This window comes from Diceros bicornis, chromosome 31 (assembly GCF_020826845.1).
Source record: "Diceros bicornis minor isolate mBicDic1 chromosome 31, mDicBic1.mat.cur, whole genome shotgun sequence".
Taxonomy (NCBI): Eukaryota; Metazoa; Chordata; class Mammalia; order Perissodactyla; family Rhinocerotidae; genus Diceros; species Diceros bicornis.
The window spans coordinates 12,554,385-12,570,420 of record NC_080770.1 but is presented as its reverse complement, the minus strand read 5'-3'; the positions used below and the strand labels follow the sequence as shown (position 1 = coordinate 12,570,420).

Sequence of the window (16,036 nt, the reverse complement as noted above, 5' to 3'; positions counted from 1 at the left end):
ACAACCTCTCTCGGCATTGGATTTCCTTGTCGGTAAACTGGGGATGTTCATCCCTGCCCTGGAGGGTTGTAATGAGCATCCTTCCACTCACTCAGCAAATGCTTATCCAGCAGGGTGCTGGTGCAGGCAATCACATTCCTGCATTGATGCTCCAGGGGGTTAAACGAGCAACCAGGAGAGGCCCAGCACTTAGGAAGGGCTCAGTTAGTGCTGATAGTGGCTGGCAGGACCCGCCCATCTCCGATCTTTGTGCTGAGCAGAGGACCGCGGGATACAGGCCCCCAACACCTTGGACTGTCAAACCCTCTCACATCAGCACCCTTGGCTGCATGGAGGACGGATGGCTCAGAGAAGAATACCCGATCCCTATCTTCAGTCCTCTGTGGTGCATGGTTTCCTTCAGTCAGCAGATCTCAGTTGCATAAATAAGCTGAGGATTGCCCATTCAGCACACTCTGCCCTATGTGTATGCACACAGAGCCACAGCCAGTCCTCGGGGTGAGGTGGCACCCAGCCCCTCCCAATGCACAGACCAGTATCAGTGTGAGGAACAAGCGAGCAAGGCCCACATAAGGGGCAGTTTTAAGGCAGCTAAGCATGTCAGCTCTGGAACTGTAATCCTGGCCCTTCAATGTGTCACTGTGTGACCTTGGGCAAGCACCTTAGCCTTTCTGTGCCTCGGCTTCCTTACCTGGATAACAGAGACATTTACTCTTAAGAGTTGTAGTCCTGGGCCGGCCCCATGGCTTAGCGGTTAAGTGCTTGTGCTCCGCTACTGGCGGCCCGGGTTCGGATCCCAGGCGCACACCAACGCACCGCTTCTCCAGCCATGCTGAGGCGACGTCCCACATACAGCAACTAGAAGGATGTGCAACTATGACATACAACTATCTACCGGGGCTTTGGGGAAAAAAAGGAGGAGGATTGGCAATAGATGTTAGCTCAGAGCCGGTCTTCCTCAGCAAAAAGAGGAGGATTAGCATGGATGTTAGCTCAGGGCTGATCTTCCTCACAAAAAAAAAAAAAAATGAGTTGTAGTCCAGCGGTCAGACAGCCTCGGTATGGATCCCACCTCCACCACTTATTTGCTGTGTGACTTTTACAAGTGTCCCAGCCTCTCTGTGCCTCAGTTTCTTTATCTGTGAAAGGGGAGTCATAACAACAGCACCTGCCTCACAGGGTTGTTGTGAGGATTAGATGGGTTTGTACGTCCAGAGCTCTTGAAAGAAGGCCTGGCCCAATAACTGCTCGCCCCACTGGTTTAGGCTGGGTTCCTCCAGAGCTGACTCTGAGACAAGGATTTTAGTGCAAATAGTCTGTTCAGAGAATGCCCCAGAAGCACCCACAAGGAGTGGGAAAGTGAGGCAGGCACAGGGAAAGAAAGAGAGTGCATGAATGATCAGGTGACCTTCATAGACAACTGGGGCTCAGTCCTACCGGGGGTCTTGGAGGGATGCTAGAGACTCCCTTGGCATCCTCCCACCCAAGGGCAAAGAGTCCAGGATGGCTACAGCAGAAAGCAAAGGCGTATAAGGGAACAGAGTCCCAACAGTGACTGCCACACTGGGCTTTTCTGAAAAATTCAGGAGTCTCCCCTAGGCCTCTGCACACTGTTTATAGTGACAATGACAACTGAGCTTAGGAGGGAGTGGAGGGTTCCAGGCCAAGTTCACGTGATGCCACGTTGATTAAGGGTCTCCACGCCTGATTTGAGGGATGTCTGTAAGACGTCTCCCTCTCTCACACCACCCTGGCAGGTACCTGAGATTACCCTCTGAAGCATTTTAAGTAAGGCCAGGATTTAACCCAACTGGCCTTTGAGAGCAATCCCTCCAGCTGAGGGAGAACGGGAGTTCAGGAAGCAGGGAGCCGAGGAGACCCGGAGCAGGGCAGTGGCAGTGGGGTGGCGTACAGTCTCCTCCAGCGTGGCACGGTTCTAAGTGGCAGGCCATTGGAGTCTCCAGGCAGGGGCAGGGAATTTAAGGAACCGAGGGCTGGAAAGCTGGGCAAGGAGGAGTCTGAGCCGCTTCTGCAGTGGGGAGCTGCTCTGCTGGGCAGAAGACTGAGACGAAACCTCAGTGCAGGGCCTTCCTTGGCCCAGGAACATGAGAGCGCTGATCCTGCGGGTGGAGCCTCTGAGAGGGGCCAGGAAGGCAGGGACTGATATATGATTTCAGCACAATTATTTTGGACGACACGGAGGTCCAGTGGAGAAGACGTGCCATCGTCTTACCCTGAGGGAGGTGATTTCACAGGCTAAAGTTATCAGGATGCATTTTGGATGCTGTGTGGCACCAGCCAAGGAGGGAGAGGCATTAAGGCATTCTCAATCCACTTTTCCACCCTCCAGGAAGCTTTCTCTGGTTTTGCCCCCTCCTTGATCAGCAATCAAGACAAGCAGGACCGGGCCGGCCCCGTGGCTTAGTGGTTAACTGCGCGCGCTCCGCTACTGGCGGCCCGGGTTCGGATCCGGGCGCGCAGCGACGCACCGCTTCTCCGGCCATGCTGAGGCCGCGTCCCACATACAGCAACTAGAAGGATGTGCAACTATGACGTACAACTATCTACTGGGGCTTTGAGGGGGAAGAAAAAAAAGGAGGAGGATTGGCAACAGATGTTAGCTCAGAGGCGGTCCTCCTCAGTAAAATGAGGAGGATTAGCACGGATGTTAGCTCAGGGCTGATCTTCCCCACAAAAAAAAAAAAAAAGACACGCAGGACCTCATTTGACACTTACTCCTGCTCCACTGTCGGCAGAGTGACTCAGCAGCTGGAGGTTGTGCTCAGCAACCAGGCCCTGGCCGTCCTCCTCTGCCCCCTGATCACCCGTGGACAACTTCCCAGGCCCTCCCACAACCACTCAGCTGAAGAAACAAAGGTTTCTAAAAGAAGCCACTGAGACAGCCAGACAGGGACCTTAGATCCCTGAGGGCCAATGCCCAAAAATAACACTGGAGAAGAGCTGGATGTAGTTGGGCAACTTCCAAGATGCTCTTCCTAAGAAAGTCTCGTGCTGTGAGTGACTCAAAGCCCGCTCCTGGGTCTCACGCAAAGGAGGGGAGGAGGCAGGTTCACACACTGGGGCAAAGACGGCTGCCTTGGCTGAAAGGAAGCTCAGAGACAATCCAATCCCTGTGTCTAGAAATGGGGCAGAAGGGGGACCTGAGAGGGTATGCAGCATGGCTGAGGGCCCAGGTGTGCCACAGAACAAAAGGGGTGCATCTTACGGGTACCTCAACTTCAGGCATCAATGCTGAAAATGTTGCAAAGGGAGAGCCATAGACTTGATACTTAGGCACAGAATGGGAGAAGAAAAGGATGTGCAAACTTATATAATGCAAGACTTAAGTGATTTCCCATCTCCAGGATCCGCCAAGTAACATTCACTCTGGCAGCAGAATCATTTTAGATACACTAAACTAATGCAAATCACCCATATTACAGATGAAAAAACTGAGTCCCAAAGAGGGTGGGATCCCAGCCCAACTGCACAGGCGATGGGAGCAAAGTTTCCATCCAGCCTTGCCTACGGGCTCCCTGGATCTTTTTCCAATCTTTTTCTCTCCCGGAAATGGGTCCCCCTTCCCTTCTCTGCCTGCACACTGTGTTTTCCCTGAGAGCCTGTGTTTGCAGATAGGCCAAGCGCGGATTTCAAGCTAAGACTTGCTCATCAATCAAAGGAATGCGCCCAAGCGCTTTGCGCATGCGCCTAGTAAGCCCAGCCCCTTCGGGCCGCCAACCCCGCCTCTCCGCCCGTCACCAACATGGCCTCCCAGGCAACAGCTCCTCGTGCCCAGCACAGACGTGGCGGCTCCTGACGTCATACGCCGGCGCCGGTTGTCCCAGAGGGTGCACGTGGGCTCGGGTTTGGGAACTTGCTGGCTGGGGCATGGATACCCCGCTGAGACGCAGCCGGCGGCTGGAAGGCCTAAAACCCGAGTCCCCCGAGAGTCCCACTTCAGTGTTGCGGGCGAGACGGGCCCTTGTGGAGTTCGAGTCGAACCCAGAGGAAACGAGGGAGCCCGGCTCTCCTCGGAGTGTGCGGCCACCTGGCCTGGGGTCCCCCCGGCGTCAGCAAGATCCAGGCCTGGTGTCGCCCCCAAGACAGCCGGATTCGAGTCCAGAATCCCCCCGACTACAGCGAAAGCCAAGTGGGGAGTCGCCAAAGTGCTCCCAGGGCCAAGAAGAACCGGACTCGGAGTTGGCCCAGAGGAAGGAGGAGCTGGCCCCGGGGTCCCCCCGACATCAGCTGCAGCCGGGCCCAGGATCTTCAGAGCCTTACCCCGGTCAGCCAGCGCCGGGTCCGGAGCCCTCGCCGCCGCTACAGGAGCTGACACCCCCGTCACCTGGCTTCCCCCGGGGTCAGCGCGAGCCGAGCAAGCCACCTGCGGCCGGGGAGCCGGGGAGAGACGGCCTCGGGCCAAAGAAGCGAAAAGGTTCTCCAGCCCGGGCCCCAGCGTCCAAGAAGTTGAAGGAGGAGAATGAGGTTCCCCTGATCCCGAAGGGAAAGCCCAAGTCGGGGCGGGTGTGGAAGGACCGCTCCAAGAAGAGGTGAAGTGGGGAACAGCTGGGCAGGGCTGGGGTGCGACCTGGAGACAGCCCCTGGGTTGGAGAGGGAGTTGGACACAAACAGGTCATTATAATCAGAAGGTGGTAAAATGCCTGGGACCCAGGGAAGGTGAGACCAGGCCCTCAAAGGTTATTTCTGTGATGCTTTTCCTCCTCAGGTTCCCTGTGGACCTCTCCTGTAGCATCTCCTTTGTGTATTCATTCAACAGACATTTCCCCTGGCCTGCCCTCTCTCTAGAGAGGGAGGCAGAAGCAAGTAAGCCAGGCAGTACTTGATAAAAAGCAGTGCGGTCTTCACCCACTGTTATCTGTTACAGTTATTTGCATTTGTGATAAAAAGTATTCCTGAGCGCTGAGTATATAGGACACTTTAGTAAGAGTTTAGTAAGGATTGGCCCCGGGAAGGGCCTTTCAGACAGAGGGACCAGCACGCATTGAAGCCGCATATCAGCCCTATGGGGCAGCAGGTGTTAGGATTTTCCTCAGTTTACATATGAGGAAACTGAGGCTCTGCAGAGGAACCGGGGGTGAACAGACTGTGGGAGGGCAGGGGTGAAAGCAGAGAGCCTGCAGGAGAATTAAAACACCTTCAGAGCTGCAGGCAGGCCTTGTGGCTAAGGGCCAAAGGGCCATGGAATTATGTTTGGGATCTTTGAGGAAGCAGCTTCGGTGGGTGGTGAGTGAGTCCAGAGGTGGCGAAGGCAGCTCGTGTTGCAAAAAGTGGCCCAGCAAAGGGGGGATATGGAGGGAGGCGGTCCCGGCTGGGAAGCTGCAGCCCCACCTTCCATGCTCATGCCAAATGCCACCTTCTGCACAGTGCTGCATGGGTGTGCTGTCTGCCTTCTCTGAAGGGTGGCCTTTATTGAGCACCTACCGTGTGCAGAGCTCTGTCCTAAGTGCTTCTTGAGTCTTGTCTAGATTAATCTTCCCACCACCCTTTGGAATGGGCATGATTCTCGTCTCCATTGAACACGGGAAGGTGCTGAGACCCAGAGCAGCTGGGTCTCCAGGTAAGACTGATGCCATGGAACTGCCCCAATATTTTAGCTGTCAGCCACATGTGGCTATTTCAATTTAAACTGATGAAAATTAAATAAAGTTCAAAATTCTTTTCCTCGGTCACGCCAGCCACATTTCAGGTGCTCAACAGCCAGTGTGAGGAGTGGCTACCTTATTGGACGGCGTAGATATAGAGCATTTCCCCCATTACAGAAAGTTCTGCTCAGCAGCACTGCTCTAGAAAGATGCAGGATGTGACCTGTAGTGCGGTGTGTGCCCAGGTCCCCACTGCCTTGTCCCTTCTGGGTTGTCATACCCCAGTTTGGGGTAGGAAAATTCTTCTGTGCTCAGAAGACCAGGTTTCAGCAGCGAGCTCTTGGAGAGGGGGAGAAGGAGCAGGGGGTGGTGTGCTGGGGTCAGAGGCAGGCAGAGTCGGAGAAGGGGGCGGGCAGAGTCAGGCTGAACATGGACGGGTCTGGGGTCAGGGTCCGGGCTGTGTGTGCTAGACTCCTGTGGAGCAAGAAGCGGGGAAAACGGCCCAGAAGACTCTCCTCCATAGACAGGAGGGGGCTGTGCCCTGCGCGCAACAGCCTTCAGAGGCTGGGGTGGGACTGGCTGACCTACTCTGGCAGTTTGGGGCACAATATAATGGACATGGATGAACAGGAGCTCTCAGAAGTCAAGAAATTGGTGGGGGAGGTGGAGAGGCCACTATGAGAGGATCTGCTAAGGAGAAAAGGCCCGTGGGACACCTGAACAGGCTTCAAATCGTTCCAGGAGAAAGACCTTACAGAAAAGGGGAGAGCATGGTTTCATGAACCCCCCATGTCCTCATCACCAGCTTTACCAGTTCTCAACATTTTACTCGTGTAGCGTCATCTTGCTCCTCGACACTTTTTTCTTCTTTTTTTTTTTTTTCCTGGAATATTTTACAGCACATCCTAAATATGTCATTCCACCCATAAATCCTTGTGGGATGCATTCTTACACAGATAGTCTCGCTTCCCCTATGACTATAGTGTCACTGTCACTCTTAAGAAAGTCAAGGCTTCCCTAATATCCCCGAATGCCTACTCTATTTTCACACCCTCCCCTGATTCATCACAGAGAACTGTGACCATTCACGCTGTTCTGAAATGGAACGGGCCACCTCCGTAGGCAGGGAGCCCCATCTCCAGAGGTGTTCATGCCCAGGGCAACTGCACTTGGCAGAAGCAGCAGAACTTTACAGCAGAGGCCGTGTGCCTGGACTCTGTGGTCACAGAGATTCAAGTCCTGACTCCTGCTCACAAGGTGACCTTGGGCAATGACTTAACCCCTCTAAGCCTTGGTTTGCTCCTCTGTGTAATGGAGAGGACAAGAGTCCCAACCTCAGAGGCACATAACCAGGGCTTAAGAAATGGCAGCCATTGTGGTCGGAGCCCTTTCTGCCCTGAGTTTCTGCAGACCTGGAGGATCGACTGCCCAGCAAGCAGGCAGGTGGGGAGGTGATTCTGACTGGGTTTCGGGGAGAAGGCCCAGAGCTGAGAGGAGAGGGGGCATGGGTACGTCCCACGGACTCTGCGAGCACCCGCTTTCCCCATCCAGATTCTCCCAGATGGTTCAGGACAAGCCCCTGCGCACATCCTGGCAGCGGAAGATGAAGGAACGGCAGGAGAGGAAGCTGGCCAAGGACTTTGCCCGGCACCTGGAGGAGGAGAAGGAGAGACGTCGGCAGGTGAGGAGCCGGCCAGCCACGCTGAGGCGGGAGCTCAGGCGGGCAGAACGGGTGTCTGCTGTAGCAGGCCTGGGAGGTGGGAGGCTCACACACGTGCCCGGGGGAGGCTGACTTGGCCAAGAGCCATCCTCAAGCCTGAGGGCCCCAGGGAGGCAGGGAGCCTGGGCAGAAGCAGAAGTGCAGTCTGGGACTGCAGTGGCGGGGAAGCCCAGTGGAACATCCAGTTGAGCCTGCGGCTCTGTGAGAGGCTCAAGGACGGGGAGGAGGCCCAGGAAGAAGCCCCCAGCACCCCTCACTGGTGACAGGAGCTCTCAGTGAGATGGGCTTAAAGGTCCCATCCCTGGGACCTGCACAGATGGGAAGGCTGACAGATTGGAAAGCCACATCCCAGTGTTATCGCCATCCTTCTCCAAGAAGGGGCTACCACCGTCAGCGAAATGGACAGCCCACACTTTCCTCCAGTTCTCTCCGGGACGCTCAGCCCAGGGCCAGAAATGCCCCGTTAGAGGTTCACGCCCAACCTCTTCAGTGTCCAGGGAGCCCCCTCAGGCAGCACACAGAGAAAGCAAGGCAGAGGCATTGGTCAGCAAGCACCGCACCGGGACCAGGGTTATCAGTGGGAGGTCACTCACCTAGTGATCCCAGGGGCACAGGGGGAGTCACACACCTTGCCCCCAGCCTGGACACTGGAGGACAGTGGGCTAGTCATTTGGTCATCTGTCCCCAGCTTTGAGTCGCCCCAGCTCAGCTGTGGCCGAGGCCCTGCAGATGGTGTGGCCACTGCCGTGCGCTGAGGCCTTATCTCACTTCCTTTGTGGCCCTGGGTCCCTCTTGGGCAAGAGAGAGCCTTCTTGTCACCGTCCCCCTCAGAGGTGCCCCTGCCCAGCCCCTAGCCCAGCTCTTCCCCTGACTATGGGAGCTTAAGTCTCGCTTCTCCTTTCTCCCCAGGGGCCCAGGCCACCCCTGCTACCCTGAGTTGCTAAAGCCAAGAGAAGCCCCTGACCACGCAGCAGCCTCAGAGCTGCACCCCTGCCCTGGCCCCACCAAGCACGGCAGTCAGCATAGCCAGACAGCACTGGGCTTCCAGTCCCAAAAGACACTCCATCTAGACTCAACCTCTAAGTGGTCCCAGTGGGTCAGGTGCTGTTCCAAGCCCTGTACTTGTATTCATTCACTTGTTCCTCAAAACAACCTTATGAGATCATCTGCACTTTAAAGATGGAGGCTGGGGCACAGAGAGGTTAAACAGCTTGGCCAAAGTCACCCGTTTAGGAAGTAGCGGAGTCAGGATTCAAACCGGGACCAGATAGCTTGGAGGCGCTTCTCTGCAGCCTCCCCACTTCCCAGCCCCGTGCCTGGGCGAGCCTCAGGAGCCTGCACTCACCCCTGGCCTCACATTCTAGGGGCACATGGACTCGGGGAGAGAGGGAGACTCCAAGAGGGCTGTTGAGAGGGTGGGAATGAGGAAACCAGCCCACCCCTTCTCCCCTGGCAGTTGGTGAGGGGGTGGTGTGAGGGGCTGCTGTCTGCATGTGTCTGAGTTTCCAGGTGGGGAGCCACCATGTCTTACCCGCCCCCCCAGTCCTCCTGTCTAAGCCCCTGTCCTCAGCTGCCTGACCAGGTGCCCACCTTCTCAGGTGGAGTCAGGAACTCCCCACCACGGTGGGCCTCCGTCCCATGGGCGCAGAGATTGCTCCTTGCTGGCCTTCCATCCACACACCACCAGGAACAACCTGGAGCCTGATAAGAGGGCCTTTTCCCCTCCTCCCTGGGAATTCTGCCAGCTCTTGCCTCCAGGGCCCAAGAGACCAGGGCCACCTGGGCTCCCAGACTCAAATCCTCTTCGCCTGTGTGTTCCAGGAGAAGAAACAGCGCCGGGCTGAGAACCTGAAACGCCGCCTGGAGAATGAGCGGAAGGCAGAGGTGGTCCAAGTGGTGAGTGTTGCTTTGCGTGGGGATCCCCCCAGGGTGGGTATTGCGTTCAAGATGCCTCGGCACCCCTGCCTCACGGCCCCAACTCTCATGCTGCGATCCCAGGCCCCTCCCTTTCCCCGGGGCACCGGGTGGAAACTCCAGCCACGCTAATGTTTCCCCTCCCATCACTCCCAGATCCGAAACCCCGCCAAGCTCAAGCGGGCGAAGAAGAAGCAGCTGCGCTCCATCGAGAAGCGGGACACCCTGGCCTTGCTCCAGAAGCAGCCACCCCAGCGGCCAGCAGCCAAGGTCTGAGCCCTGGACAGCCCGAGGCCTTCTGTGGCCAACCACCACGTCAGACACGGCACCTCTCGGGCCATTGGTCACACACCTCTGCTGGACCCGGCACTCCAGCTCTGTGGCCCCAAAACGGGGACCCTACTTGAGATGGGCTCTGAGCTTTTGAGGCTCTTGGGCAGGGCTTTGTGGGACGGGCCCAGAGGGAGCCTGGGACCTGGCAGAGACTGGGGGAGGGAAGAGGTTCAGCCGTGCCCCCACCCGCCCCCTTTGCCCCTCCTCCTCCAAGTGCCTTCAAACCAAGAAGAGTAAATTCTTCTGGTTCCTCAGAGAGCTGGTGACTGAAGGGTGACTTGCCAAAATGTGTATGTTCTATCTCAAGGTCCTGGTCCAGCCCAGGCCAGGAGCCAGCAGTCAGGAGTCCAGCTCCCTGTACACCTTCCCAAAGGCTGCTTTGGGTACCTCCGCATCCTACTGACCCCATCACCCAGCAAACTGAATCCAGCCTTGCCCAACTTTTCAACAGGGAAAGAGTAACATGAGGAGGTTGCAGGGAGCAGTTTCTTTCCAGCTCCCTCTTTCCTGTACCACACTCTGCAGAAACCCCAAAGATCTGATTGACTTGTGCCAGCCAGTCTACAACAAAAATATTTATTGAATGCCTGCTCTGTACAGGCACAAATCTAGCTACCAGGGAATCAGACAGAAGTCCCTGCCCTCAAGGAGCTTTGATTCTGATGGAGAAAATACAGTGAAGTAGTAAAATATATTGTATGTCAGAAAAGTGCCCTGAGTCAAGCAGAGGAGTGGGAGGGAATGTGGGCGAGGTGTTACGGAGGGACATCTGTTCAGCCAGCTGTATGTCTGCTGTTCAGTTTGCTGAGCACTTGCCGTGGGCCAGGCGCTGCCTGGCACTGGGAGTAAACAGTAAGCTAGCCAGCCCGGCCTGGGGTGGCACAGGAGCACTGGAACAAGATCCCAAACGAGTTTCTCCACCGGCTCTCCCACTATCGTTTCATCCACCACATGTTTACTGGCACCAACTCTGCACCAGGCCTGGGATGCAGAGCTCAAGACAGCAGTCTTTGAGAGGAAACAGACAAGGTACAGTGGAAGTGCTGTGACAGATACAAGTTACCCCCACATCTACAAATTGGGAGTGATAGCTGCCCAGCCCCTGTGTGGTCAGGAGGTGGGCGCTGCACAGATCTTGGGATTACCAGCATTGGCCAGAGGGCATCCCCCTGAAGTCCAGGCCTGCACAGGTGGCAAATTAGCTAGGAAATGTCACATGCTGTGGTCTTGGAGGCTGCCGTGCGCATTCACATACTAATGAACGAGAAGACCTTCAGTGAAGATGCTCACTGCAGTTTGAGTAGCCCAGGTTTCCCAAACATCTGACCATGGCACCCCTTGCTTTTTCCACATTGTAAACACTTTGGGCAATGCCAACTCAGAAGGGTAGAGATGGGGGCTCCGAGGCAGCTACTATCTTAAGTACCTTAGGTATGTTGGGGTGTTCTTTCACTTACTAAATAGTTGAGCACATAATGCTTGGAAGGTAGCATGCAGACCCTGCTGGTCACTAGCCGTGAAACTTTGGGCAAGTTACTTATTTTCCCTGTACCTCAGTTTGTTCATCAGTAAAAACTGGGGCTAACAGAACCTGCCCCTCAAGGTTGTGGGATAAAGCAGTCTGCTCTATAAATATTGGCTGAGTAGCTAAAGCGAAGAGATTAGACTGGATGGTGCTTCCCAAACCTTTCCTCTCTCACTTGACTCCAAAAACACATCACTGGTTCAATGTAAAAATATAGCACCCCCCCCCCAATCATCTGGCACAATTGAGCTCCAGAGAGACGCATCCTGCGTACCTTGGGGAGTCCACTACCCTGGTTTGAGAATCTTATGATTTTAACCCTGTGTTACTCCAAGTGTGGTCCACAGACCAGCAGCACTGACATCGCCTCCTGGGAGCTTGTTAGAAACGCAGGCTCAGCACCCCTGCCCCAGCCTGCTGAATCAGCCTGCACTTTAACAGGATTCCTAGGTGACTCACACACAGTAAAAAGTTTGAGAAGCACTGCTTTAACTCACTTTGATTCTGAAAAGAATTCATTCCCGGAATCATGCAGGGCCGCTTTAAAATGCAGATTCCCGGGTCCTGACCTTGGACCAAGATCTCCGAGGCTGGAGCCAAGATATCTACATTTTAATGATGGCCCCCTCGGGATGCGTTGGCGTTTGGCGGCTGCCCAGCCCTGGCCTTCCGGGGAGCATGGCGATTCCGGGCCCGCGCTTCTAACTGCAGGTGGTGCTCAGGCCCGGTTCAGGGGGCCCCTCTTGTCCTGGGAGCGGGCCTGGCCCCTCTGCGGGGACGTAGCGCGGCTTCCCCGCAGCCAGCCAAGCAGGCGCGCGGACCGGGCCGGAGACAAACCGCGGCCGGCGAGCGGCACGGAGGAGGCGGAGTTGGCGGTGGAGGAGGTGCGGCGGCGGCGGCTGCTGCTGCCCAGGCCGCCGAGCTCACTCTCGTCCACCAGCACGCTCTCCAGCACGCTGCGCAGCGAGCGCCGCAGCTTGTGCAGCACGTCGGGGCAGGTGAACACGTAGAGCAGCGGGTTGACCACGCTGTTGAAGAAGGCCAGGCTGCTGACGAAGGGCAGCCCGCGCCACACGAGCGGCCGCAGCGCCTTGTCGCCGTGCGCCCGCGCCTCCAGCAGGCTGAAGACGTGGTAGGGCCCCCAGCAGAGCGCGAAGGCCGCCACCACGGCCGCCACCAGGCGCACGAAGCGGCCGGGCCGCCGGCGGCCGCGGTGGCGCAGCTGTATGCTCACGGCCGCGTGGCTCGAGGCGATGATGGCCAGGGGCACCAGGAAGGCCAGCAGGAACTTGCTGACGGCCAGGGCCGCCTGGCGCGAGTTGCACGTGGCGTCGCGGTCAGGCCCGGGGTTTAGGATCAGCACGTTGTAGTAGCACATGATGCGCCCGTCCAGGCGCGGGATGGTGTCCCGGAACACGAAGTAGGGCACGGTGTTGAGCACGGCCAGGGCCCAGAGCACCAGGCAGACCTTATGGGCCGCGGCCACAGTGCGGTGGTTCTGCGCCCACACGGGCCGCACCACCTGCAGGCAGCGGTCCAGGCTGATGGCGCTGAGCAGGAAGCCGCTGGCGAACATGTTGAGGAAGAAGATGGAGGAGTGCAGTTTGCAGAAGGTGGTGCCCAGCTCCCAGGAGTGGCCCACGGCCAGGAAATAGGTGAAGAAGGGCAGGGAGGCGGAGGCCAGCAGGTCGGAGAGCGCCAGGTTCAGCACCCAGGTGGTGACCACAGTCTGTCGCATGCGGCAGCCCACCACGAAGAGGATGAGTCCATTCTCCAGGAGGCCCAGCAGCGAGGCCAGCCCGTGCAGCACCACAGATGCGTAGTCAATATAGCGGATGCTGGAGTTGCTGTGGCTTTGGAGGCGGCTCATCTGCTCCAGGATGGGGCAGAGAGGCTTCATCGAGACATTGGCCGACATGGCGAGCTCTGTGGTGGAGAGAAGGAGGCCCTGAGGTGGGCAGTGCAGGGGCAACAGGGGACCCTCTCCAGAAGATGCGAATCTGACCCACGAATGTTACAGAGGAGGCCCCTGGAGATCAGGGAAATTGAGCAAAGACAGTGAGGTGGGGGAATAACATCCCAGCTCCACCTGCTCACTGTGCAACCTTGGGCAAGCCATCTAACCTTCCCGAGCCTGTTTCCTCCTCTGTAACATGGATGTCAGTGCTAACAGGACCTAGCTCATAGGGTTGTTGGGAGAGTCAAATGAGTTATATAGAAGCATTTAGAACAGAGCCTGGTGCACAGTGAGCACATCAGTGTCATTGTGATTATAATTAAGCAGACGCGGTAAGATCACACAGAGAAATAGGAACATGGTCAGGCATGCAGGACTGCTGTCCCCGGTCCTCCTCCGAGTGCTGGGGCATGCACGAGGCCCCACCTAAAGGGCAGGAGGGTTCAGTTGGCCTGGGGGATGAGAATGAAAGGAGGAGTCTGTGCCTTTAAGGATTGCCACCCTTCCCCACCCCCAGCACTCCCAGACCTTGGCTCTCTGCAGATTCTCCACTTGGCCCTTTGCTCCCACGGTGGTGGCTGTTTGGGTGTGTTGATTGCGAAGAGTGGAGCCAGCCCCTCCCCTGATAGTTGGGGAGGAAATAAGATAAGAGCTGGGAGAGAGCGGGGCAGGAGGAACTGCCAGATTGAGGCCAAAGACCTCTCCTCTGCCCAGGGGCAGCCACAGCTCCTCTGCCGGCCCCAGGAAACCCAGCCCGTTCATTCGTTTATTCACGCACTCGCGCACTCACTCAACAGGTATTTATTGAGCAACTACTCAGGCAAGTGCTGGAGCAGCCAGCCCTGGCAGGTGTGCAGACACCCCAGATGTGCACGCCCACAGCCTCATCAAGAACCCGCGACCAACCGTCTGACGTGAAGCTGGTGGAGATCCTCGAGGGCTGATGGGGGTGGGGTGGAAGGCTGATGGCAGGAGATAGGGGACGGGTAGCAGAGGTGGGGACAGAGCTCCCCCTCCTCTGACACGCCAGGTACTGTGGTAGGTCCTCTCCATAGGTGCTGTCTTCCTCACGGCTCTAGGAGAAAGTGCTAGTACTTCTCTCCGTCCCATTTTACAGGTGAGGAAACTGAGACTCGAGTGTTTAAATTACATACGCAAAGCCAGCCAAACAACACAGACCTGTGGAGGAGCAACAGTCTAGCGCTCAGCCTGTTCTCTTTCCTCTCTCCCTGCTCTGAGCAAGAGACAATGACGGAAGAAGAGAAGGAAAGGTTTGGGGAAGACAGTCTTCAGTGTTTGTCTTTCCAGGGCAAACACTGTTAGCCAGGATGAGAAAAATCCACACCCTTCTCCAGGGACCATGGCCCTTTGTAGGGTAAGGTCCCGGGACATCAAACTAGAATTTCCCTGGCAGACGAGCCCCTTGGAGCTGGGGATCTGTGAGTAGGTGGGTGGGGAGCAGTTGGACCTGTGCTCCCTGAGAATGCTCATCCTTCCTAAACTTTAGAGTTTGCAGAGCAATTCCTCTCACAGTGACCCTATGAGACCCCATTTTTCAGAAGAGGAAGCTGAGGTTCAGAGAAGCACAGTACTTGCCCAACATTCCCCAGCTACAGTGGTGGAGCTGGGACTCCACTCCCAGTAGACAGACAAGTGCCATCCCCTCTCTGCCCTGTGACATTCCCTCAGTCCAGCAGTTGCTTGTCCGAGTACCATGGGGATGCTCAAAGAGCACAGTCCTGCTGCAGCCTAGGACCCATCCAGATTGGACCTTCTGGCTGCGTGGAGTCGTCCCCCAGCCTCCCAGGATTCTCAGAGAGCCCAGCCGCTAGGGTCCCATTTCTGCAGGGGGCTACAGGCAGAGAACGTAAACTTCTAGAGTCAGAGACCTGGGTTTGAATCCCAGCTCCTCGACTTCCTGGCTGGGTGGACTGGGGCCGGTTACCAAGACTGCTCATGTAATCCTCCCACCCAGACTGCCTGTGAATCTGGAAAGAGCGCGAATGATTTAACGCCGTGCCTGGCATCCAGTCAACGCCTAAGAAAGTGTAGTCCTGCTCTTCTCTGAGCAGCGAGTCCACTCCAGTCTTTGGTAAACCCTACCCTCTGCCATCCTAGCCGTGAACAGCCCTCTCTCCTGGTAAAACTGTGCCTTCTCTCCTGGGTCCAGAGAGAGCACTAAGGCTGTCCAGCCCCTGGGCCAACACCCCCTTACCTGGGCACAGAGGGAGCACAGGATTCCAGCCCTGAAGGTGGTCAGCTCCCGGCAGCAGCCAGACAAGAGGCACTGGGCGGGCGGGTGGAGGCAGGGAGTGAGGCTGAGAGAGGAAATAGCTGTCAGCCCCAGAGTGTGTGTGTTCAGAGGTGGGGTGGGGTGGAGGGAGGCGGGAACAGTAGACTGTGAGCTGTCACACTGGTGTTCAAGTAACAGTAATCTCCATCAATGGGCAGGGGACATAACTGCTGGCAGCCTCTGCGTCCCCCCTCTCTCTTTACAAAGGAGACATCGCAGAAGCCGGAGGTCAGAACAAATGCAGGTGAGGAAATAGGAATGTGTATGGGAGTGCTTTTGAGAGTGACGGGGTGTAGCAGAAGTGCAGGAGGAAGAAGACGTCTTGTCCATCTGTCCACTGTCCTGGGCTGCCCTCTCCGGACCCCACAATTCTCAGCAAAGAAACCGCTTTGAGGTACCTGGGTCTTGTGGGGGCCTGTCCATGAGGGTCCCGAGGGCTCCACGACCAGGAAGGCAGGGTGGGCAGTGGGAAGAGCTGGGGGGGCCTGACTGCCCAAGCGACCCCTGCAGCCGCTCCCCTTGCTGGGCCCTGGTTTGGCCATCTGTGAACAGAACAACAGGGTCTGCCTCGCAGGCTGTGGCAATGAAGTGCTCCCATTGACAAAGTGCCCAGCACACAGTAGGTTCTTATAAAAATCAGCGTCAGGGCCAGCTCAGTGGCGCAGGCAGTTAAGTGCGTGCGCTCCGCTGC

General features: G+C 56.7%; 2 protein-coding genes across 2 annotated transcripts; one reads left to right on the top strand and one right to left on the bottom strand.

The window, feature by feature from the left end:
* The first annotated feature begins 3,818 nt into the window (after positions 1 to 3,818).
* CCDC86 (coiled-coil domain containing 86) lies at positions 3,819 to 11,921 on the top strand. Its single transcript, XM_058526754.1, has 4 exons — positions 3,819 to 4,550; positions 7,155 to 7,284; positions 9,145 to 9,219; positions 9,394 to 11,921. Exons 1-4 carry the CDS (start codon positions 3,889 to 3,891, stop codon positions 9,511 to 9,513), a joined length of 987 nt encoding a protein of 328 aa, XP_058382737.1. The 5' UTR covers positions 3,819 to 3,888; the 3' UTR covers positions 9,514 to 11,921.
* Positions 11,814 to 15,349, bottom strand: PTGDR2 (prostaglandin D2 receptor 2). Its single transcript, XM_058526753.1, has 2 exons — positions 15,268 to 15,349; positions 11,814 to 13,021 (listed from the first exon to the last, which is right to left on the bottom strand). The coding sequence occupies exon 2, from the start codon at positions 13,011 to 13,013 to the stop codon at positions 11,814 to 11,816; it is 1,200 nt and encodes a 399-aa protein (XP_058382736.1). The 5' UTR covers positions 13,014 to 13,021; positions 15,268 to 15,349.
* Positions 15,350 to 16,036: the final 687 nt, after the last annotated feature.